Here is a 25,603-nt window from a genome sequence, read left to right as displayed (position 1 = left end):
TCCAGGCTGAGCATGCCCAGTTCCTTCAGTACATTTACATTATGGCATGGTCTCAAGGCTCTTCTCCATCCTAGTTACTTACCCTGGATGCTCTTCAGTGTGTCAGTGTCCTTAATATGTCAGTATCCCTCCCAGGGGGGTGGCGGTGTGGAGACAGATTCAGAAATAAAGGTGATGTAAAAACAAAAAGATAAAAATTTTTTTAATGTATAAAGAGTGGGGAAAAACCTGTGATACCCAGAACTGAACACAATATTCCAGAGGTGGTCTGACCAGTGCCTGGTCTTAAACATTAAGTATCCCAAAATTACATGAGCTTTTCTGGTCAGTGAAGAGGTTAGGTGACTTACCCAGGGCCACACACATTCCATCCATCATCAGGACCATACAGAAGCCCTTTTTAAGCACTTTCCATATCCTGGGATTCCCTGGAGACCTTCAAACCCCAAGGACATCTCCATTACACAAAAGGTCATTGGCAGAGATCTTTGGGACGCTTACGTCAGGAGCTCTCAGAGTGGACGGATACTGCGCCCCTCAGCAGCTCAGCACTCTGCAGGGCATCTCAGCAGGGTGCTCCTGTGTGCAGATTGCCCTTCCTCTCTCTCAAACATTAATGCGGTCTATGACGGACTTCTCAGCAAGATGCATCAGAAATGGCCCCACAGCTCGGGCCCTCCTTTGGCTGTGCCCGTCAATCCCCCAGCCATGTGGCTTTGTCTCTGTCCCCAGTGTACCGCAGGAAACATCAGGAGCTCCAAGCGATGCAGATGGAGCTGCAGAGTCCCGAGTACAAGCTGAGCAAACTGAGAACCTCGACCATCATGACAGACTACAACCCCAACTACTGTTTTGCTGGCAAGACCACATCCATCAGTGACCTCAAGGAGGTGCCTCGGAAAAACATCTCCCTCATTCGGTAAGTCCCAGTCCACTCTCTCCAACAGCTGGAGTCTGAGACTGGGGTGGCAGCATCCAAGATGGCGGAGCTCAAGGTAGCAGGAAGAGTCAGAAAACCTGGGTTCAGATCCCCACTCAGCTACTCACTACCTGTGTGACCTTGAGCAAGTCACTTTTCTGCTCTAAGCCTTGGTTGTCATCTGTAAAATGCAAAAGCCGGATTAAATGATCCCTGTGTTTCTTCCAGCCCTAGAGTTCTGGACTTGAACTGAGTTCAAATCCTAATTCAGATGTCAGATGCTTCCTCTCTATGTGACTTTGAGCAATCTCTTTGTGCCTCAGTTTGTACATTTGTAAAATTAGGGGGTTGGATTCAGTGAGTTCTATGATACTTTTCAGCACTAAATCTAAGATCCTGCATATGTCACGGAACTCAAGAGTTTCAATGGAATTAGTCTGATGTTGACAGCCAACATGGTTGAACTCACATTCCAGAGGACTTAGACCTGGAAGGAAAGTCAGGAAGGAGTGATCTAATCAAGCCCCTTCATTTTAGGAAGTTTTTCTAAGAGATGATTAGGCACTCCCTCAGGGCATCTCACACAACCCCTAGGAAGGAGATGATTTTATCTAATCATTCTTTCTGTTAAAAACTATACTTCTGGGGTGCTTAATGGTGCAGTAAATAGGGCACTGGCCCTGGAGTCGGGAGGACCTGAGTTCAAATCCAGCCTCAGACACTTAACACAAAAAACTAGCCATGTGACCTTGGGCAAGTCACTTAACCCCAATTGCCCTACCTTCCCCCCTCCAAAAAAGCAAAAAAAAAAAAAAACCAACTACACTTCTGCTGCTTTATATAATTTACAGTATAAACTTCACAATTCAAAGGAAAGCTGGAGGTTTCATTTTTAGACTTTTTTCACTACACATTTTAAAGTGGAGGTTCATTTCCAATTTTTGCTTTATATCAGCAAACTGAATGAACATTTGGTTATTATACTTACCAAAGCTAATAAGGAAGATAACTTTCAAGTCATTGGGAGGTAAGTTAGTTCTGACTTCACAATGATATTTGGGGAGACAATTTTGTCTTGCAGTATTATTAGGAAGACAACAGCCGTTATCAGTATTACTGATATGGTGGGCAGGCAAGTGGACCTGGGTTCAAATCCTCTGTGACATTGGGCAAGTCAGCCCTTCTGGGCCTCAGTTCCCTCACCTTAAAAATGAAGGAGTTATGCTAGATGTGGTTTTAAAATCTTGTCCAGCTCTAAACCTCATGATCCTATGAGGAAAACCAGGCTCAGAAATGGGGTCATGGAAGCCTGTCGCTGCTGTCCCAATCCACAAGGCCCAATGTCAGTTTAAGGCAGGAAGTGGAAAAGGTAATTTCAAGGCTGGATGACCACATGTCAGGTATGATGTAGAAAGGAGTCTTGTTCAGGTATGGGATGTAGCCTGTGAAGTTCCTTCCAATTCTGAGATTCTGTGATCTGTGAAAACAAACAATATTTGCTTTTATTTAGGTCTTTTAAAATATAAGTAACCTTTCTATTTTTCTTCAAAATATTATGTATAATTTGAACAAAACAAGTACATGTATTTTAAGTTTTTTAAATTTTCAATTGTAAACGTGAAATATCTGATTTTTTAAAATAGTCTTTCAAGCTAGTCAACATAAGAAGCTTGTTATGGAGCTAACTCAAGTCTTCTCACACATAAATACATTTGAAATGAAAGTGGAGCTTTCCTGCCTTTTCAGTTCACAACGATTTCTCAGTTTGAAGGAATGTATTCAAAAGAAGCAAACCTTTTTTTTCATACCTTTAGAAGAATCCATCTTTGTCAAAACCAGGATTATCTCTTCAATCTTTTGCAAATCTAGATGTTCAGAGATGCTGGTTTTCTGTAAAATTTCATCATTAAACAGCTTGCCTTTGTTGTTGTTCACACTCTTCATGACTCTTCATGACCCCATTTGGGTTTTTTGGCAAGAATACTGGAGGAGTTTGCCATTTCCTTCACCATCTCATTTTGCAGATGAGGAAACTGAGGCAAACAGGGTTAAGTGACTTGCCCAGGGTCACACAGCTAGTAAGTAAGTTTCTGAGGCCATATTTGAACTCAGGTCCTCCTGACTCCAGGCCCAGTACTCTATCCACTGTGCCACCCAATTGCCCTGTTGCTTGTTTGGCTCATCCTAAAGCTTCGAATGTACCATACATTGTATATTCCAGAAAAATATTTACTGGATAATCATGTCATAACCAACTGCGTAAGCCTATGAAGAGAGCTTGTGTGCCATCTGTGTATCCATCTCCAACCTGCTCTTTCTTCTGCTTTGCCCAGGGGTCTGGGCCATGGTGCCTTTGGGGAGGTGTATGAAGGTCAAGTGTCTGGAAGCCCCAGTGACCCCAGCCCCCTCCAGGTGGCAGTTAAGGTAAGGGATAACCCATATTCCCACATGACCTGGTGTATCAAGGTCTAAGTCATTCCTTCTGAAAAGTATATCATTCATCATGCATCCTGACTTACAGCTTTCCCTTCTCTCTTCCTTCTCCCAATCTATGTCTGCATCCAGACGCTTCCAGAGGTGTGCTCAGAACAGGATGAGCTGGATTTCCTCATGGAAGCGCTGATCATTAGGTAAAGGGACCCATTTTCTACTGAGTACAGAGCACAGAGAATCTCCCATGGAATGGTGAAGGTGGCCTTCACATCCTCTGATTTACTCCTCCACCAAAGTTTAGCACCTCTGGCCAATAGTAAAACTGTCCCTGGGGAAACTGGAAGAAATTCCAGTAGTCTTATGACATAAACAGCTAAGCACCAGTTCCTACTGGCAGAGAGAAGCTACCATGTCCCTACATACCACTTTTGTCCCCTTCCATTTTTCTATGATCTTGAAATTTCCCAATAATCTGAAGAAAGATCTTTCATCCCTCCTTCAGACTCAATATAGTAGACTTTATATAGGTTATAGTAGACTCTAATATGAGGGGGGGGGAAGTTTAGTTAGGACTCTGTCTGGTTACTTCTAAATTGAGTAATAGGTCATAATCAAACCAAGCATCCCAGATGCCCTGTGGTTCCTGGGGTCCTCTGGAACCCCAAAATGACTCCAACCAGCTGATTCTAGCAGGATATTAGCTGGGCTACTGATGCCCAAAAAGTGACCAGCTTTATGTATTCTAGATATTTCTCTTTAACAAATACATAATTATTTAACAAAGCATCCACATGTATTTTTAAAATTATAGTTGCTGGGGTGGCTAGGTGGCACAGTGAATAGAGCACCTGCCCTGGAGTCAGGAGGACCTGAGTTCAAATCCAGCCTCAAACACAACACAAAAAAAACAAGACATGTGACATTGGGCAAGTCACTTAACCCCAATTGCCCTGTATTCCCCCCTCTAAAAAAAAGCCAAAGAAAATTATAATCGCTTTAATAATAAACACAGTCTGTTTTTCAAATATATTAGGATGTTTCAAGCTGATTGATATAAGAAGCTTAAAATATTGGATTATGAAACTAAGTCAAGTCTATCTGCTCACAAATAAACTAAAAAAGAAAAATGAGCTTTCCTGTTTTTTCAGTTCCCAAATAATTTCTCAGGAAGAACTATGAATGGGATGGGGAGGGGGAGAATAAATGGCTAGTCACTGAATGGGTATTGCCTCAGTCAAACAGACCTGTTAATGAGTGCAGTTAGCTGAACAAGTCTCTATTTTATCACAGTTAACTTTTGACACTCCCTTCTTCTTCTACAGCAAATTCAACCACCAGAACATTGTTCGCTGTATTGGGGTGAGCCTGCAGGCCCTGCCCCGATTTATCCTCCTAGAGCTCATGGCTGGAGGAGACCTCAAATCCTTCCTTCGGGAGACTCGCCCTCGCCCGGTAAGCAAGTCTGATAGGTAAACAGTGTGACAGACAGAATAATTGGGGTGGGACTGAATGACCTTGAAAGTCAATGCATGCCAACATAAGGGAAAACAACTGATGGTCTCTGAAAAAAGGGAATGACCAGAAAGAAATAACTGGTCAATGGTACTAGTCAAAGCGTACAAAGCCAATGCAAAATTTTCAGGCTTAAGTTAATTAACTTTCGGACTAATTAATTTTTAAATCTGGTCTAATGGGAAGAGAATTGGGCTAAGAGTCAAAAGACCTAATCTGTTATCTGAGTTCTCACTCAGTGACCCCATTAGTCTCCATGATCCAGATTTAGACCTAATTAAACCATAGGATTTAGGACTAGAAAAACACTTGAGATTGTCTAATCCCACTCTTCATTTCAGCCCTAACCTCTCTCCTCTCATCCAATTTCTCTTCAACTGACATTTGGCCATCTTGAGCTGGGTTGTCATGTTTTGTTATTGTTGTTGAGTCATTTCTGACTCTTCAGGACCCCCTCTGGGGTTTTCTTAGTAAAGATACTGGCATAGTTTGTCATTTTCTCCTCCAGCTCATTTTACAGATGAGGAAACTGAGGCAAACAGGGTGAAGTGACTTGCCCAGGGTCACATAGCTAAGAAATGTGTGAGACCGCCATCTTCCTAGTCATGCATGTTCATCCCCTCAGTGTCATCCTCTTCACCTGACCTACCCAAATCTTGTTCCTCCCTTCACAACATCTCTTACATATATATGTATATAAATAGGCAGATACACATGTTTAGATAGGGATACAGATACAGACCTAAGAAGGCAAACTAGATGAGGAGTCAGGGTTAGGAGACCCAGGCTCTAATCCCAGTGCTACTGCTAACTGACCTTGACAAAGTCACTTCCCCTCCACTGTCTGTAAATTGAGAGGATTAAATGAGGTGATCATTAGGGGCTTCTTGCTATAGCATTAGGAACATAAGAAATGCTTCAGTGGAGCATAATAATGGTCTAGCTCTAGCCCGTGGGGTCTGGAGTTTGTTACTCTGTATTTGACAATGGCACAAATTAGTAGACTTTTTAGAATTTGTTGTTCAGTCATGTCTGACTCTTCATGACCCCATTTGGGGTTTTCTTGACAAAGATACTAGAGTGGTTTGCCATTTTCTTCTCCAGATCATTTTACAGATGAGGAAACTGAGGCAAACAGGGTGAAGTGATTTACCCAGGGTCACACAGCTACTAAGTGTCTGAGGCCAGATTTGAACTTGAGAAAATGAGTCTTCCTGACTCCAGGCTAGGCACTCTATCCTGTTTTTTAGCAGCTACTTTTATCATCACTTTTTAGAATAGCTAATATCAATAATTGGCATGTATATAATACTTTAAAGTTGGTGAAACATTTTATATATGTTATCTCTGATCTTCACAATAAGCCTGTGATGTTGTTTGCTTGTTTTACAAATGAGGAAACTGAGATTTAGAGAGGTTAAGTGATTTGCCTAGGATCACACTGCTAAGTAAATGTCTAAGGAGTTATTTGAACTTGAGTCTTCTTGACCCTAAGTCCAATATTCTATCCACTGTGCCACCTTGCTGCAAAAGCCAAGACATTCTAGAAATAGTGAGTATGGCAGAGAAGAAATGATGGGTACATGCAGTCAATAAGCACTTATTAAGTACTTTTCTGCTCTGCACAATGTGCTAAACACAAGGAATAGTAGACAGACGGTCCCTGCCCTCCAGAAGCTTACATTCTAATAGGGGATAAACATCACACAAAAGAAAAGTTGGGAAAGAAGCAAGCTGTCCAGCAGAAAGCAGTGCACGGGGAAGATGAACGCCCTACACCCAGTCTGCCAAACAAAATACCTGAAAATTCCCGGTGTGGACTTGGCTACCTGTGAGAGCTTGGACAAGTCTCTCTCTTTCAGCCTCAGATCATCTGACTGGAGGAGACGACTTCTAGGATCCCTTCCAACTTTAAATTTATAATCCTATGAATTGAATTGAATTGGTTTTGAAAAATCAATAATTTGTAAATTATCCAGGCATTGTTCATAGAAGTCACAGGATTCTTTTTGTTTGTTTGTTTGGGGTTTTTTTTTTGGGGGGGGCAGTGTTTGTTTGTTTTGCTTTTTGGAGAGGGGAAGGAGGGCAATTGGGGTTAAGTGACTTACCCAAGGTCACAAGGCTAGTAAGTGTTAAGTGTCTGAGGCTAGATTTGAACTCAGGTCCTCCTGACTCCAGAGCAGTGCTCTATTCACCGCATGACCTAGCTGCCCCAGGGGATTCTTTCTAATAACTACACAGCCATCCAGGCTAGGCTTTATATCCTGGGCTCAGAGGTTGCCTGTAGTGTTTTACACTGAATCTAGAATTCCCCTACTTAGACTGTTGGATCTTATTGCTGTTGTTGTTTGTCCTTCATTCTTGAAGAGGACCAGGACATCAGGAAGGTGATGCCGTGACTTGCAAGTGAATTGGATTTAGGTGAGGGAGGGCTGTGCAAGGTCACCAGCCTCACTCTCTCCTCCGGAGCCATCTGGGTCCAGTGGCACAACAACTACCACCTCTGTGGGAATCCCCCTTCCTCAATTATTATATCCTATTAGTGAGCCCAGAAGCGGCCCTCTTTCCTGAATCTGAAGGGATGCATTCAGGTGACCATCACAGATATGTCTTGAGAAGTCAAGGGGAAGCTGGTGGCCCCAGGACTCTCCAGCAGTACATCAGAAGCCAAGAAGACATCATTTCTGCTGTCCCACCCAAAGGAAAGAGGACTGCATATTAAACAAAGAAAAAGATGGGGAGCTGAGATTTGCTGCCACAGGCTAATAATTGAATATGAGTGGGAACTAAGCCATGTGGCCTCAGCGCAAGGTCCTGGACCTATGAGGCAGGGCTTTGCTGGCAAAGGAGTCAGTCTCCTTTGATGATAAAAAGTGCTTCAGGTATTTTTTTTCCTCAAAGATTCATCACCTACAAACCATCCTTCTAATGAGGGTGAGAACAGCAGCCTGCAGGCTCACTCCTCTCTCCCCTCCCCTGCCATCTTCCCTCACCCTGAGCATCCAGACCAATAGCCACCCGTGCCAAGCTCTGACTTCAGACAGCAAGGGAAGGAAGGAACCCAGCCAAGGTCCAAGGCCAGACAAAAAGTGGTTGGAAGGGAAGAGCCAGTGAAGTGCTGGCTTTTCAATGTCAGTGCCCCATGCCCTTCCTGAATTCTTCACCCCTTGTTCCCCTATTCCTTCTCTACTGCACCCAGTCAATCAACCAACCTGTATTTAAGCACAAACTATGTGCCAGGCACTGTGAGCAGTTGTGGGGATGCAAACAAAAGCGAAAAAACAAAAAGCCAGGGTCCCTGTCCTCAAGGAGCTCACATTCAGTGGTGGAAGCAGTATGCAAACAACCATATGCAAGATGTAACAGCTAACATTTGTATAGTGCCTACTATGTGCTGGGTGCTATGCTGAATGCTTTACAAATGTCTCATCTGCTCCTTACAACTCTGGGAGATAAGTGCTATTATCACCTCCATTTTGCAGATGGGGAAACTGAGGCAAATATCTGCTAAGTGACTTGCCCAGGATCACTCAACTATCAAGTGTCATGAGGCTGAATTTAAGTCAGGTCTTCCTCTCTCCACTGTGCTGCCTAGCATCCCTGAAGCTGTATACTTATAGTGTAAATAGGAAGTAGTCTCAAGAGGGAAGATGCCATGGAAGGGAGTGGGGAGTAGAGACCAGGCAAGGCCTCCTGCAGAAGATGTATTTGAGCTGAATGGGACAAGGGAAGCCAGGAGCCAGCAGACCCTCCTTCCTGTAGAGTTGATTTCTCCTTTCTCTGTGACATTATTAGCCACTCTAGTCCTTTCTTTCTTCCTTCCCCTCTGGCTCTCCCTCATTTCCCTTATTCTCCTCCTCCTCTTTTCCTTCTTCTGCCTCCCCTCTTCCTGCTCCTTCCCCTTTTCCTTCTCCTCCTCCATAACTTTGGTCCCTCTTCACTTTCTGAGCTGACTCAGTCAGTCTAGAGACAGCCCATGAAATGTGCTTAAGCCAGCCAGAAGGCACTAAGGGGAGACTGGTTCCCCAAGGGGCTGCTGCCGATTTCCCTAGCTTCCAGGTTGACTTTTCAGGTCTTAAAGAATTCTTAAGACCAGGGAAGTGATGGCTTGAACGGAGACTTCCTCAAACCTTCAGTGGAGAAAATTAAGGATATTTTAGCCTGCAGAAGAATGATACTCAGAGGAATCCTGGTGGCTGCCTTTAAATATTTGGAAGGCTGTCATGGGAAAGAAGGATTAGGCTTGTTCTGTTTGGTCCATGAAGGCAGAACCATGAGCAGTGGGGAGACATTAAGGAATGCATTTAGGCTCAACATCAGGAAAAAACTTTCAACTTATCTTCCCTAAGATAAGGGACCTTCTAACTTTTTGTTTGTATTGGTATTCCCAGCACTTAATAAATGCTTATAAGCATTATTAGCCAGAGGTGCACTGGAGCCAGCTTCTACTCACTCCCAAGAGTCAATAGTTAAATGTTCAGTTGGAGCATTTACACCTTGGAAACCAGGCAAACACTACAAATCAGGGCTTGATTTAGTATTCTGTTGATTGATTGTCTAGACTTAAAAAAGTGATGGAGAAAATAGTAATAATGAAGATTAAACTTTAAAAGTGTATCAGACCTTTTTGGAGAGCCAGTTGTTAAATGCTTGCTAGCACATGAGAGCTGTCCAAAAGTAGAATGGGGTGTCTAAGGTATAATCAGTTCCCCTTCTTTGGAGGTCTCCAAGCAGAGACTAGACCCATAAGATATGTTTTGGTAGGATTCCTTTTAGGGTATGGATTGGACTAGATGGTCACTGAGGGTACCTTCCAACTAAAAATTCTGTGATTCTGTGATAATTTTAAAAGCATTTGTTAAACTCCTACATTTTGATAGGTGCTGGGGATACAAAGACAAAAAAAAAACCCTCTATATTCAATTCAGGGAAAACAACATAAATATATATATATGTAAATAAAAAACATTCTGGGTTTGTTAACAACAGCACATCAGGAGATATACGTTTCTTAGGATCTGGCAGTTGAGCTAAGCCCTGAATGGACCTGGTAATCAATCCCAAGAGGCAGAGTTGAGGAGGGAGGATATTCTAGGAATGACTCAAATCTGTGCCTGTCACAAAAATATGATGATGGGAGATGGCTTGTTATATGTGGGGAATATGAAGCAGGCCAGTCAGTTTGTCTGGAACTAAGAGTGTGTAAAGGTAAGGAAACAGAATCAATAACTAAGTAGAAAAAAAAGGGTGTAGCACTGAGAGCAGAGAGACTGAAAAATATAAAAGGAGAGACATTCTGTAAGGTGTCAGAATAGGAGAAAATTGTTAACATTGAAGGAGGATCTACAGAACTCAGAAAGACAATAGATGTGCCTTGTGCTTGGAACCAGGAGGCATAGGTTCTCTAATTCATTAATTAGGTGACTGAACTCAAGACCCTTCCCATCTCTTTACCCAGTTATCCCCTGACTCCAACAGAGGAATTAGTCTCTGTCCCATTCCTCCACAGGGCAGCTAATCAGGGCCATGCACTGAGCACTGGAGTCAGGAAAACCTGAGTTTAAATCTGACCTCAGACACTTAGTAGCTGTGTGACCCTGGGCAAGTCACTTAACACTGTTTGCCTCAGTTTCCTCATTTGCAGAATAAGATGGAGAAGAAATGTCAGACGCCTCCAATATCTTTGCTAAGAAAATTACACAATGGGGTCACTATTGAAATGACTCAGCAACAGTATTCTACCATCTCAAGGGCAGTGTAAGAAAAAATAATGAGAGGTGAATCCTGTAGGGAAACAGTTTGAAATCATCCAATGGCTACCTCAGAAGGAGACAGGAAGAGGGGAAATTCTCTACCCTTCCCTCAGAAATTCCCTCCACAAAGGGGAAGCTTCTGTTTGTTTTCTGAGCATTGTCAGGATGGACTAGAGCAAAGAGCTCAGTAGAGGAAGGGTTTTCTATAAAATCTGCTTCAGCCTTCTCAAGTTCAATTAGCAAATCAGTTAATAAGCAGCAAGCATTTGTTAAGTACTTACTATATGGCAGGCACTATGCTAAACACAGGGACACAAAGAGAAGCCAAAACCCATCCCTTGAGAGCAACCCGTCCCTGCTCTCAAGGAGCTCGCAGTCTAATGGAGGAGAGCACATGGACATATAAAGGTATGTACAGAACACACACACACACACACACGGACTGCAATAAAGGTCGGAGAGTGGTGCCCTACGGTCTGAGAAAGGCTTCAAGAGAAAGTGGTGCTTGCCCTGATCACAAAATCACAGACTTAAAAAAAAGACTAGTGGACTCAGACCTTTAGGACTGCTTTCTAAGGCTTTTTCTCTCCTTGACTTTTTTTGTTTTTGGAGGGGGGAAGGCAGGGCAATTGAGGTTAAGTGACTTGCCTGAGGTCACACAGCTAGTTAAATGTCAAGTGTCTGAGGCTGGATTTGAATTCAGGTCCTCCTGACTCCAGGGCCGGTGCTCACTGCACCACCTAGTTGCCATTCTCTCTTTGTCTTAAGGCAAGGGGTGTCAAACTCAAAGAGAAACAGGCGAAGCTATACCTAAAGATCCCTGCCGACCACATATTGATTTAGAAAACCACATTAACGTTATCTTTATTCTGTTGTATTTGTATTTGTTTTGTTAAATATTTTCTAATTATATTTTAATTGCGTGCTACCCAGAGAGTTTCTGGCTTCCCTGTTATTATAAATGTTGAAGAGACTATATGATAATTTGTTAGGTGGGGTGAGGAAAGGTATTCAGTTCCCCATATGTATCTCTTACCACCATCGTACATTAAGTTTGTATCCACTCTTCCCATGGACACAATGTATATTTGTAGGAGAGTGTTCCCTAGGCTCCTGAGTGAATGTTTCATGGATGCTGTTCTTACTCTGCCATTTTAGTAAATGCCTTTGCTTTGGCTCACTTATGTCTACTGGATCACTGTTACTGGGGAACACACTGGTGGGGACTCACGAGCTATGTTTTTGGAAGGGCAGCCTCAAATAAGAACCCTTGAGCGTGAATCCTGCAATGACATGCCCCCTCCCAAAAACAGTATTACTTCAGTACTTCTAGGATCTGTGATTTCATTGGCCTGGATACTCCCTGCCCAGATACAGATTATAATCCTTCTGTATCAGATGGCCTTGGTGAGTTCCTGCAGCTTAAAAATCACTCACTCTATAGCCAACCTAGTGATGAAACTCTGAAGTTATCACGACTTGGGCTTCTCTCACTTCTAGGCCATGAGGAGGTGGTAGAGTAGTACCTTAAGTGCTTTGTAGGCTTCCAAATCCTATAAAATGACCTACAGAAGGAAGTGGCAGACCACTCCAGTATCTCTGCCAGGAAAACCCCAAATTTTCTAATTATTTGGGGGGGGGGGGTTGGAGGGCAGAGGGGAGGGTAATTGGGGTTAAGTGATTTGCCCAAGGTTACATGGCTAGTTTTTGTGTTAAGTGTCTGAAGCCAAATTTGAACTCAGGTCCTCCAGACTCCAGGGCCATTGTTCTATTACACTGTACCACCTAGCCGCCCCTTCTAATTATATTTTAATTGAGTTATACCCAGAGAGTTGCTGGCTTCCCTATTACTAAAAATGTTGGAGACTATATGACTATTTTTTGGGTGGAGTGGGGAAGGGTGTTCAATTCCCCATATGTATCCCTTACCACCATTGTTCTTTAAGTACACAAAGAGTCTGACACAAATGGCTAAAAAAAGAAAAGTTCTAGGGCTAAGATTTTTATTGTACTCTGGCTTCAGAACCGATCCTATTATTTGAACCTAGCCAGGTTCAGATACAGTGGTCTTGAGGCCTTTTTCCTCCTATTAACCTGGAGGGAAAGCCACCTCCTTTAAGGGTGTTTGGTCAAATTATTGATGTGAACATTTATATCTTTGAAATCAACAGACGCTACAGATCAGGGCTTGATTTGTTTCATTGATTGTCTAGACTTTAAAAAGTGATGGAGAAAATGTGAGTAATGCACATTAAAGTTAAGTAGGTTGTATATACATTTTTTTTTCAGAGAGCTAGTCTTTAAACCTTTAGCAATCTCAACCCCAAGAGAATAATTCCTACTTTTTCAGGAGGGAGAAGCGAGAGGGAAAGGAACATGCATTTATTAAATGCTTACTAAAGGCTTTCCAAATATTTTCTCATTTAATAAAATAAAATTTTACTTAGTCAAATACATTTAATTGTATCTCATTTAGCAGCCTGTTGTTCAGTTGTTTTTCAGCTGTGTCTGACTCTCTGTGACCCCATTTGGGGTTTTCTTGGCAGTTTTTCTTGGGTTAAGTGACTTGCCCAGGGTCACACAGCTAGAAAGTTTCCAAGTTCAGATTTGAATTTAGGTCTTCCTGACTCCGGGCCTGGCACTCTATCTACTGTGCTACCTAGCTACCCAGGATTTTGTCATTTCTTCAACCATTTCAGTCATGTCTAACTCTTTGTGACCCCCATTTGGTTTTGGGGTTTTTTTAGCAAAGATACTAGGGCTGTTTGCCATTTCCTTCTCCCCATTTCAGAGGATTGAGGAACCTACAAAGCACTTAAGTTAATCCCCAGTTTAGCTCCTATAAGCACTTGTGTATAATTATTGGTCACCCAAGCCTAGCTATTTATCTGCCTAAGGTACAAGCTGTATTTCTGACTGTTCTCAGGCATGCACATACACCCTCAGATGGACTTCCTCCTCCCAAGCTATGCAATGGCATCCTGCTGGACACTGGACTTCTCAATACGCCAACCTAGTCTGAACTAGAACAATAAAGGCTTTAACTTCTTTTTGAAATGCACAAATACATGGCCCAAATGAACTCAAATAAGATAATTTGTTGAAATTCCTCTAAAATAAAATAAAAACCTGTCCACAGTGGGAGGCAGATGCTGTGAGGGCCCCAAGAATGTGAACTGTTTACTAATTTTAAAATCCACTTGTTCACAAATTTCTGTGTGTTTTTATGGTCAATGTCCTCTTTCTTTTTTACATATGTATGCAAAATATATACATATATACATGTACACATATAGATACATTTAAAATATGCTTTGGGGGAGGGGGGTGGCTAAGTGGCACAGTAAATAGAGTACCAGCCCTGGAGTCAGGAAGACCTGAGTTCAAATCCAGCCTCAGACACTTAATACAAAAACTAGCCATGTGACCTTGAGCAAGTCACTTAACCCCAATTACCCTCACCTCCCCCCTCCAAAAAAAAAGCAAAAAAAAAAAATATGCGTCAGGGCAAAGGGAAAGAAAATAGAATCCCCATAAAAAACTAGAGAGTTGCGGCAGGATTACTGGAAGCAAGGAGAAAAGTTGGAATTGTGTCACAAATAACTGTGTTGTGACCCCAGCTTGTGGTGTTGGCAGCATCTAGCTAGGGTACTGAAGTACAAGGACTGGTCATTGTTGTTAGTGTTTTCAGTCAGGCAAAACCCACCCCTCAAAATGCAGAGGACTCCAAGCTGGGTAGAAAGCAGAACAGTTTTATTAGCTGACGCCCCCAGTACAAGGTACAAAGGAGCCCACAGCCAGGAAAGGCAGGGGAGATTTTTGCTTGAAAATCACAAAGAGGAGGTCCAGGGAGGTATTGGGGGAAAGAATGGGCAGTCTTTCCCAGGAACAGGTAGACACAGATGTAGTATGTTTTGTAGGGACAGTTGACCACAAGGCTGGTTTGGGCCAGTTTGGGGTGAGGGGAGTGGGGAGACAGCCCAGCAAGGTCATCCAGTGAACTACTAGCAAAGGCATCTGGGAGTGAGCAAGGCTTTGGCTCTGTGAAGACTCCTGACTGCCTCCTTTCAGCAAACAGGCTTACTCTGTGCCCAGTGCATCTGCCTGGTAAGGTGACGCTTAGAAAACAGGCATGTCACTCTCAGGGGCACTTCCACAGTGGCCACTGGGCTTGGCGGTAGCCAGTGGGCTTGGCAATAAAGAGAACTGATCCAGTTAAGTTTTGGGGTTAGGAGAAAGGGCTGTGATCTGAGTGCTTCACAAGAGCAGCCAGGGGCTGCCAGTGTATCCTTATCTCTGCAGTCTCAGGCAACCATACTCGGTGGCTGCAGAAGCACAGTGAGCAGTCGGGTCATCCACATATTCTGTCCAAGCCTGGCCACAGAATAGGGCAGCGTTTATTAGGAACCTTCTCCAGATCCTAGTGTCTCCCCCAAACTACTTTTTTTAAAAATATATTCTATATATATTTACTTTTATGCCAGGTCTCCCCTACAGAATACATAAGTTTCTTGAGAGCAGAGACTGTTTTGTTTTGCACGCAGTAGGAAAGAAAGGAACACGTTTTAATTAAGTGCTTACTATGTGCTGGGTGCTTTACAAAGGCTTTCTCATTTGATCCTCACAACAGCTCTGGGAGGCCATATGCTGGTATTATTCTCATTTTACAGTTGAGGAAACTGAGGAAGGCAGAGGTTAAGTGACTTGCTCAGGATCACACAGCAAGTAACTATCTGCCTTTGGTTTTGAATTCAGGTCTTCCTGAAACCAGGTCCAGCGTTGATTCTATCCACTTGACTACCTCATTGCCTCAGCTGTTGTTGAGTCATTTTTTTAAGTCGTGTTCAACCGTTTGTGATCCTGTTTGAGGTTTTCTTGGGAAAGATATTGGAGTGGTTTCCCATTTCCTTTTACAGATCATTTTACAGATGAGGAAACTGAGGCAAACAGGGCTAAGTGACTTGCCCAGGGTCACACAGCTAGGAAGTATCTAAGGTCACATTTGAACTCAAGTCATTCCTGACTCCAGGCCCAGCACTCTGTGCACTATGGTGCCACCTGGGGGCTTCTAGTAGGAACTCAATAAATGCACTGGAAAAAGTCCAGAAGATAGTAACCAGGTTAGTGGAGGGCCTTGAGTTCATGCCATATGAAAGCTGTTTATTCTGGCAAAGAGAAGACTCCGCTGTCACATTATTGCTATCTTTAATTTAAAGGACTGTCCTGTGAAAGAGCAATTGGCTTGTTCTTCTAATGGTTGGAAGTTAGTTGGGCTTGATGTCAGGAACCACTTCCTAATGAGCTCTCCAGAGGTAAGGGCTGGATCCCCCTCACTAAAGGTCTGGATGACCACTTGTCAGAGGTCCACAGGATCAGAGATTTGGAGCTGGAAAGGTCCTCACAGGTCATCTAGTCCAATGCCCCCATCTTACAGTTGAGTAACTAAGGCCCCGAGGGGCTAATTGACTTGCCCCAGGTGGTGATGGTTGTTCATCCTTTATTCTCAAAGAGAACCAATGACATCACTAGGGTGACGTCTTGACTTGCCTGTGAATTGAATTTCAGTGAGGCGGAGCTACCCAAAGTAGTCGGCCTCACTTTCTCCTCCAGTGTCACTGAAGTCCAGTGACAAAACAAGAGTCAGGAAGGTAGAAGACAGCAGAGCTGGGGTTCATGTGCAGGTCTTAGGCCTCCAGATCGAGGATTTTTTCCTCCACGTCACACTGGCTCCTTAGTTGTAGAAGGGTTCTTTTTCAGGCATTGGTTGGACCAGGTGGTCACTGAGGTCCCTTGAATTCTAAAATTCTATGATTGAGACTATCAAATATCTATTTTTAAAAATTGATCTCATCCACACTCCTCTAGGGATACTTTGATAGCTTCTAGACTTCAGTACCAGTAGTATAATAGAAAGCCCTCCCTCTTTCCCTGTCAATCAATCAATAAGCATGTATCAAGTACCTACAATTGCAAAGCACTAGGGATACAAATACAAAAAACCAACCCTGTCCAAGGAGCTTACATTCTATTGTTATACCTAAGGAGTTGGTGCCAGTTGTTATCAGACCAGGAAAGCTACTGTGTGATTTACAAGCTAAGGAGAGTCAGAGGCCTGGGTGTTAAAAGTAACAGCTAATGGCTAGCATTTTGATATAGTGCTTTAAAGTGTGTAAAGCACTTTACAATTCTCATTTTATCCTCACAACAATCCTGGGAATTGGATATTATTATTTTTCTCATCTTATAGATAAAGAAACTAAGGCAGATAGAGCTTAAATGACTTGCCAAGGGTCACCAAATTTGAACTCATCTTCCTGACTCCAGGCCCAGCACTCTATCTTCTGTGCCCCTTACTTGCTTCTGGGACAGAGTTCTCAAACTTTTGGGTTTCAGGACCCCTTTATACTCTTAAAAATTATTGAGGACCCCAGCGAGCTTTTGTTTTTATGGGTCATATTCATTAATATTTACCATTTGGGGAACTTACAAGGAAAAATTTAAATATTCATTAAAAATAACAGTACCAAATCCCATTACCTCTTAACATAAATAACATATTTTATGAAAAATAATTATATTTTCTAAAATGGAAAAATTAGTGAGAAGAGTGGCATTGTTTTATATATATATATATTTGCAAATATCTTTAATGTCTGACTTAACAGAAGACAGCTTAATGCATTTAATCTCTTATTAAAGGTTGTTTTGATTGAAGTACACAAAGAAAATTTGACCTCACAAAGAGATATGGTTGGGAAATGGAAGAGTATTTTAATTGGCAAAAAATATCTTAGTATTATTATGAAGAGTTTTAACCTTGTGGACCTTCTAAAAGGGTCTCTGGATCTTCAGACCACACTTTGAGAATTGCTCCTCCAAGAAAATTAGATGGAGAAGCTCTTGATCAGCCAACAGCTTTGACAGATGAAGGGATGCTGGGAAACTAAAGACAGTCATGGGCTGTGTTGGAGAACCCACACTGAAAACTTGACACAACTACCTTCTATGCTAGAGACACAAAGAGGCCAATCACACATCATTAAATTAATGACTTTTGACAACTCCTAAGGAGTTAGGAAAAGGCAATCTCAGTTGAGATATTTAGGAAAGTAAAGTAGTAGTTAGTGGGATATCTGGTTCCTACAGAGCCGCCTGGGTTAATAGATGTCACAGTCCCATAGATTGATCATCTTTATACCTTTCTAGTCCTCTGACACTTCACACTAGCCTTCTTGCTAGTCTTCGCACAGGCCACTCCGTCTCCAGACTCTATGACTTTGCAGGGACTATCCCCCATGCCTGAAATGTTTTCCCTCCTCAATTCTACCTCCTGGATTCCAGGCTTCCTTCAACTCAAATCCCACCTCCTGCAAAAGGTCTTTCCTAGTACCCCCTCCCCCCCACTGCTGGTGCCTTCCCTCTAAGATTAATTTACACTTCCGCTGGCTCTTTCTTGTAAATACAACTTTTTGCATGTAGTCTTCCCCATTCAAATGTGAGCTCCTTGCAGAAAGGGACATTGTTTTTAGCTTTCTTTGTATCCCTAGAGCTTAGCACCCTCTATAGCACATATTAAGTGTTTAATAAAGCAAGCATTTATTATTCCCTGACTGATGAAAGCATAAAGATGAATTCATGAGCACAAAGAAGAAGTAGTAATGGGAGCAAGAGAGTCAGAGCCTGTGTCGAAGCAAGAGGGAGACATTGGTCTCCCAAGTTATGGACCAGGGTCACTATGACCTTCGCTGTCTGTTTCTTTGTGAGTGAGCCCAGTCATTGGTCTCAACTTTGTAGGAAAGATCCTTTCCATTCCATTTCCTCCTAAAATCTTTAGAAAATGAGGTCAAACAGGAAAGAAGCATAAGTTTGTGTAGAAGGAGGGAAGCCTGTTGAGAATCAAGATGGGGAGGAGGGAGAGGACTAAGCAAGTCACCTGCCATAGTGAAGATGGTTTGACTCTGCCCTTCCCCACAGGGGGGAAAAAAGAGAGAACCCAAGTTTTGATTGGCTTTGGGATTTCAACCGATGTTTCAGCCAAGGGAGGAGAAGAAGGAAGAATACCTCTGCAACAGGACCTGTACCAGAGATGGTCCTTCCCCTATAGGATCAAGTAGAGGGACATTGGGAAGGAGGGGCTTAGCATGCTATGACACCATCGCCTTACCTGGTAGGCAGATGGTCACATGGAGCAGACAGTCCTGGGTTTCTTCTCTATGACGAGAACTCAGGGTGGTATTTGGATTCTCACAGAGGAGGCAGTGTAATCCTTGATCTGAACAAGTTCAATTCATAGTTTCCCAAAAGAAGAACCTGGGTACAATGCCCACTATGTGCCCAAGATTCCCATTTTAGCTATGGACACCTACCTTTAGGCTTAGATGGGTGGGGGTGAAATGCCTCCTGAGTACAAAGTTTCAGAGTTGTCTTCTAGGTGAGAAAGGAAAGACCAATTGTTCTGGAAGAGTGATTAAGATCATCCCATATACTTCCTACCCGTTTATCTCCTACTCCCCTTCCCAAATACATGAATCTATGCATCAAATGAGGGGGAGATAAAAAGTTACATTGGTACATATTATAACCATAAAGAAGAGGTGCATCCAGCCTTCATGGTTGCCAGCATGGACATCTCTATACCCCAAAAGAAAGAAAGTTGGGCCCCTAAACCCATTATTGAGAGACCCAAAAGAAGTGCCCCTTGCAACTGCTGCTCTCATTGATCTTGGATAGTTTCGATGAGAATCCAAGGAATATGGCTATAACGAAGTTAGATTCATGAAGGGCATTTTCCTTCCTCAGACTAGACTTTGGAAGGAGTGGAAGACAACCTTGCAGAGCAGTCTGGACAGGAGGAATGCTTGATCGCGCCTTTCAAACACACGATCAGTGAAAGATTCTGGTGCATCTTCTCAATCAACATGTTGTAGACATAGACAACATTTTAATTTTCCCTTTGCCTGAACCAGATCGCGTTGTTCAAATGCGAGTACTCACCTGGTTCCTTCACCTTGGCTTGCACTGCAAGGCTGAGAAGTCTGATTCTTATCAAGTAACCTTCTCCAGGTTTATGCTTGGTCCAGAAGGACTATATGCATACAAAACTGAATTTCACTTGCAGGAGTTAAGGCCTTGTAGTATTTCCTAGGAACATAACATGGCTACGCTAGTTCATTGCAGGGCTCTGAAAACTGACAATCTCTGAGTCTCAGGAGACAACAATATTTCAAAGCATGTGTTGCCAGCATCTCAGAAACTGGAAGCCAGGTGCATGTTAAACCTTATTCCCCACAATTTGAGGATGAGACTGTGAACCTGATGCCTAGAGTGCAGCCTAGCCATGGGAACCCAAGTCACAGGATAATTACTGACACAGAGGGCCAGCCAGACACCCAGGCTTGCTCTGCCGTCAGCTCCCTTGCGGTTGGTGTGGCAAGCAACTTGTTTACTTGGAAGCTGATTGCCAACCCTTTTAGCCATGCCTGGCTCAGTCATCATAGAAACCTGGCAGAAAACTGATTCTGCCCCCATGCTATGGCTGACAAATTCTCAGCTCTTCCATTTATCTCTACCATTCAGTCGCTTGCTATGGCAAAATACTTTTCTCCTGATACCTCTTTCCAAATTTTCATCCCTATCCAACTCATCCCTAACTGACCCCAATTCCTATTCTCTACCTTTCGCTTCTACTGTGCCCTCTGGAATTCATGCTCCATTATTAACAATCTCCCTGGTATCCTAGATCACTTCATCTCACATTCTTTCCATCTTCTGGTTCTCTTCAGAAGATATCTCACCACTGGCCATACTCTCTAGTGCTACTTGGGACAGGAGGAGTCGGCCTATTTTCCTAATGCCACCATCACTCTAAAACCCTCCATCCTTTGCGATTTACTCCATCTGTCCACATCAGTCCATCTAAATGCTTATTTCTATAATCTAGGTGCTTTTCTCCCATTTCTCAAGGAGTACAGTACCTGATTTACAATCTTCCTTTTCAACTCAGTCCCCACCTTCACACATGCAAATTTCAATATATTCATTCATGTTCCCTGGTCTCCTACCTCATCAGCTTTCTCAGTTTTCATCACTGATAATTTCATTCTGCCTCAGCCACCCAAAGGGACAGTCATACCATATATCTCACCATTACTATAACTGCCACTCTATGATTTTGAAATATGAAATTTTCTTCTCTGATCATAATCTCTTATTCTTTTTTCTCATTGTGAATTCCAGGTATTCCATACCTCTCTATTATCCCAATTCATCATTCTTGCTCTGGCTTCTCTTTCATTCCTTCATAGTCTTGATCATAAAGTTGACTAGTTCAACTCTATACTTTTTCCCACCAATGGGTCTCTTTCCCCCTGCACTATTTTTAAAATTTATTTATCTTTAGTTTTCAACATTCATTTCCATAAGTTTTAAATTTTCTCCACCTTCCTCCCTTCCCCCACACTATTTTTTAAACAACATAGTTAGCCACATATGTGTCATATCCCTCTGTTAAACTGTGATGTCAATCATCAACATTAGATTGCCCCCACCCTCTGCCTTTTCTGTTCTTATTTCCATGTGGCTGAACACTTGGAAAAAAGCTATGTAACCCTACTGGCTGGATCCATTACGAATTCATTATCTAGTCTCAACTAGTCCCTCACCACTATAGGGAATTCTTTTGTTCATCCCTGACTGATTCCTTAGCACAAGAGCAGCTCAAAACCTTCACTTATCTCTTGATTATGGAATCGCTACCTCCCTCTTCCTCCCTTGCTATACTTCTGTGACTGTTTTCTTCCTTCTACCATACTGAGAAAATCAAGGCCATCCACTGGCAGCTTCCTTATCTCCTCTATTTATCAAAAATCTTCAGTATCTCCACTCATTGTCTCTTCCTTTGCTCTAGTCTCCAAGCAGAAGTGGCCCTTCTCCTGGGCTCTTGGTCCCATCCCATCTCTTTTTCCTCTGGGAGTCAACCATCCCACCTTCTCTTCTTCAGCCTTTTCCTTTCTAATGGTCTCTTTCTTTTTGCCCCCCCCCCCCAAAATACCCAGGTCTCTACTTCCTTAAAAAAAAGTCAGAGACTTCATTTGATCTCCCGCCATGTTCCTAAGCCTTAGTCCTGCTCTTCTCCCTTTCTTTGCCAAATTCCCAGAAAGTGTTATCACTCTTCACAATCCACTTACTGCTCAAGCCTTTATAATCAGGCTTCTAAGTCCAGAATTCTACGAGAACTGCTGAGTCCAATGTGACCAAAAATCTTTTCATGGTTAAATCCAATGACTTTTTCTTATTCTTCTTTCTTATTAACTTCTCTGTAGCTTTTCACACTATTAGTCACTTTCCACATGCTTGAACTCTCTCCTTTCTTGGTTTCTCTACTGCTGTCTCTTATCCCTTCTCTTTATTTACACTGATTTTCATCTTGACAATAACCTCTTCATCAGACTCCCTGCTTCTAGTCACTCCCTTCTCCAGTTCCTCCTCCACAGGCCCACCAGAATAGTCTTCCTAAAGCACTTCTGGACACTTAGTTTGAAAAGGTCAGGGTCCCCCACTGCATCCTGGGCCATCTCCAGTCATCCTGATCTATATCTGGCCACTTGATTCATATGGCTGTGGAGGAAAAAGAGAGGACAGACCTTTGCACAGACCTTTCTCACTTAAATCCAAATCACTTGCATATCATGGCATCAGTTCCCTGATGTCATGGACTTCCTTCAAGAATGAAGGACAAATAGCAACTCCCCCACTCAAAAACTTTCAGCAGCTTTCTATTGCAGGGGCAGCTAGGTGGCACAGTGATTACAGCACAGGCCCTGGAGTCAGGAGGACCTCAGTTCAAATCCAGCCTCAGAGACTTAACACTTACTAGCCATGCAACCTTGGACAATCACTTAACTGCAGTTGCCCTGCCTCTCCCCCCCCCCCCCAAAAAGCAAAAAAAAAAAAAAAGAATAAGTTACAAACTCCTTACACCTAGTCTTCAGGGCCCTCTACAATCTGGTCCCAAGCTGCTTCTCCAGCCTTATTTCACATTACCTTCTTCTGACATTCTGCTCATCAGCCAAACTCAACTACTAAGTGTTTTCTAAACTCCACATTTCTATCACCTACCACAGTGCATCAGCACAAGCCATGGCCCCTTCCCTGACCCACCCATGCCTGGGCACCCTCCTGCCTCCTATCCATCTCTCGGAAACCTAGTTTTCCTTCCAGGTTTCTCCATGCAGCCTCCCTTGATGCCCACTGCTGGGTGTTCATACTATGGCCCCTCTCAGATTACCTTGTATTTACCTACGTGTGTGTTGTCTCCCCACCACAGATGGCACGCTCCTTCAGGACTAGACTATTGTTCTTGATTTTGTTTCCCTGGTGCCTAGCACAGTGTCTTGGATTTATACTTGGGGGGGAGGGGAGGATAAGGAGAGAGGGAGTTAGACCCTCCCAAAGAGGGTCAGCACCTTCTCTGAAGCATACAGGCTTATGGTGCTGCGAGCTTCATGGGCCTTGTTCAAGGGTCCAAGGGTAACAGACCCAGTGAGCGTGTGTCAGCTGCACTCCTGTCCTGAAGTACTGGTGTTCTACATGAAGCCCCATGGTGCCTTGTATCTAGCAGGCACCACTTAAGAAACACCCATTAAATAACACCTGTTAAGAAGGGAAAATAGCAAATATGGACATTTAAGCAGAGGGACTTCCTTTGTCTTTTTTGAAGTAAATGGAAAAACAAAACATTAAACACTTACTGTGTGCCAGGCATAGGTGCTGCTGTTATTCCCATTTTACAGTTGAGGAAACTGAGGCAGATAAAGGCTAAGTAACTTGTCCAGGGTCATGCAGCTAGGAAAGATCTGAGGCAACATTCAAACTCAGGTCTTCCTGCTTCTAGGCCCAGCTCACCACCTACCTACCACAGCCAGAGAGAGGACTGTGCACTTTCAAATGACATTTGAATTCTAACTGCCCTTTATGTTGTGAAGACCGACATTTCTCAGGTGGCTCTTGGAGGATGGGGGTTGGGACTCCAAAGATAGATGGGGGTTCAGCTATTCCTCATATGCCTCTCCACAAGAAAGTAGATAAATCAAGAGATAAATACTTTCTGCTGTGCTACCTGGCATACTTACAGAAAAACTGGGTCCCATTCCTACAAATGGCACAGTCTGCTAAAAATAAAGTCCTGTGTTCTGCCATTGGCTGTTGACCTTTTCAGGAATCCTCTGGGTTCTCCCCCATGCATTTGGCTAGCAGATATCTGAGAGACCTAGCAAATATTAGTGGCTGGAACCCAGATGCTCAGCCTCCTGTTCACCATGAGATGACTCAGTGGCAGCGGCCCTGTCATGCCCATAGCACCAGTCTGAATCTTTGTCCTGTGCCAGGCCCAGCCCTGCATCCCAAAGACTTCAGGATGCTTCTGCAGAGACCCACTAGTGGAACAGCCAGTTTGCAAACATTGGCCAGAGATGGGGAGCCCTGATAAACTTGGTCCCCAGGGTTAGCATCTGGAAGTGGTTAATCACTTTATTATTCCAGTTGTTTTGAGATGTTCACATTCCAGGAATCCAGAGAGAACTCAGCTGGCCATTCTGATGAGGACTAAAGCCCCGGAAGACACATGCTGGGAGAAAATCTTCCCTACATGACTTCCAACGTTCAGAAACGAGTCCTGCTTTTGCAGGAACAAAAAATATTTCCCTCAAGAGAGGGGAAAAAAAAGCATTTTCTAACATCAGCAAAATGAGTGGATTCTCCCTAAGGGCTTCCATTAAATATGTGGGTTTAATTTTTTGTCCAAAAAATGCAGACAAGCCTCCTGCCCTAAATGTACACACAAGCTTTACCTACCACTTCTCTTCTGTCCCCCTAGGATCCCTTAGGCCTATGGAAGAAACCAGCAGTCACAGCAATGGCACCCAAGAGGGACAGCACTGTTCTTTGGAAGGTCCTCAGGCCCTTCCCCTATCCTGGATCATCTATACTTACACAGAATGATGATTTAAATCATAGGCCTGCAGTATTTTAGTCCAGGAAGGGACTTTGGAAAACAAAGATAGCTCCCATGTGTAGAGGACATTAAGGTTTGCAGAGCATTGAACATAATCTCATTTGACTCTCACAACAACCACGGTAGGTAGTTTCATTTTACAGAGGAAACAGATTCAGAGAGGTGGTGACTTGTTCAAGGGCACACAGGCAAAACGTGGCTCAAAGGGGTTCTCCACCAATTAGTTTATATTTGGCTCACTTTACTGCTTGGTTGATCCTCTAGACTTAGGAAAGTGATAGAGCCAATGTTAATAATGCAAAGTCAACTTAAGTGAGTCCTACACACACCATCACTCAAGCTGGTTGTTAAATATTTACTAGCAAACCCCTGAGTGTAGGAGACTTAAATCTATATCTTCCTGCCTCTAAACCCATCACTCTGCACACTATATCATTTTATCTTTAGAGACCATCTAGTCCAACCCCTTATTTTATGAATGAGAAAACTGAGGCTCAAAGAGAGAAGGAATGTCTACTTAGGATGCATCCCCTGAGAAACTCAAAATCACATGGGGGTATGGAGAAAGAGGAAAGTAACAGGCTGAAGGAGTGGGACCTGGCCACCCCCACCCACAGTGAGCTCCTGCTTGCAGTTATCTGGGAAATGCAAGCCTGAATACTTATTTAACAGGTCTCAAAGTCTGTTTGCCTTCAGAGGTAGAGTCTAAAATGCAAGATGGTATTCCAAGACTTGTGGGAAGGGTGAAGAAGACTGGGGAGAGGAGAAGGGAAGGGAACCAGGGGGTAAAAATGACTCATCCACTGGAATGCAAAAGGTGGGCCACTGGCAACCTTAACTTCAGTTCTTTGGCAAGGAGAGTTTATGAACTATTGGAGGGCTTTATGGGTTTTCCATATCTGTTTATGGACTACCTTCACTCAATCAATAAGCATTTTATTGTTTCTCTGAGTGCATTTTCTGAATTTTCTGTGT

At 43.1% G+C, this 25,603-nt stretch overlaps 2 protein-coding genes across 2 annotated transcripts in view; one reads left to right on the top strand and one right to left on the bottom strand.

Moving 5' to 3' along the window:
- ALK (ALK receptor tyrosine kinase) overlaps nucleotides 1–25,603 on the top strand; it is a 1,085,901-nt gene that overhangs the window by 1,028,728 nt on the left and 31,570 nt on the right. Inside the window, exons 20-23 of the mRNA XM_069072137.1 lie at nucleotides 733–919; nucleotides 3,253–3,343; nucleotides 3,485–3,549; nucleotides 4,675–4,804. Coding sequence (XP_068928238.1) covers nucleotides 733–919; nucleotides 3,253–3,343; nucleotides 3,485–3,549; nucleotides 4,675–4,804 — 473 coding nt within the window. The remainder of the gene's footprint in view (nucleotides 1–732; nucleotides 920–3,252; nucleotides 3,344–3,484; nucleotides 3,550–4,674; nucleotides 4,805–25,603) is intronic.
- CLIP4 (CAP-Gly domain containing linker protein family member 4) overlaps nucleotides 2,204–25,603 on the bottom strand; it is a 126,531-nt gene continuing 103,131 nt past the window's right edge. Inside the window, exon 17 of the mRNA XM_069072134.1 lies at nucleotides 2,204–2,396. Within this exon, the coding sequence (XP_068928235.1) occupies nucleotides 2,219–2,396 (178 nt within the window). The 3' untranslated portion in view covers nucleotides 2,204–2,218. The remainder of the gene's footprint in view (nucleotides 2,397–25,603) is intronic.

Source organism: Petaurus breviceps, unplaced genomic scaffold (assembly GCF_028583685.1).
Source record: "Petaurus breviceps papuanus isolate PSGF00001 unplaced genomic scaffold, PetGlider_PUasm1.0 90845, whole genome shotgun sequence".
In the NCBI taxonomy this organism is placed as follows: domain Eukaryota; kingdom Metazoa; phylum Chordata; class Mammalia; order Diprotodontia; family Petauridae; genus Petaurus; species Petaurus breviceps.
Note: the sequence above shows the minus strand (reverse complement) of the source record. Positions and strands in the feature narration are given on the sequence as shown.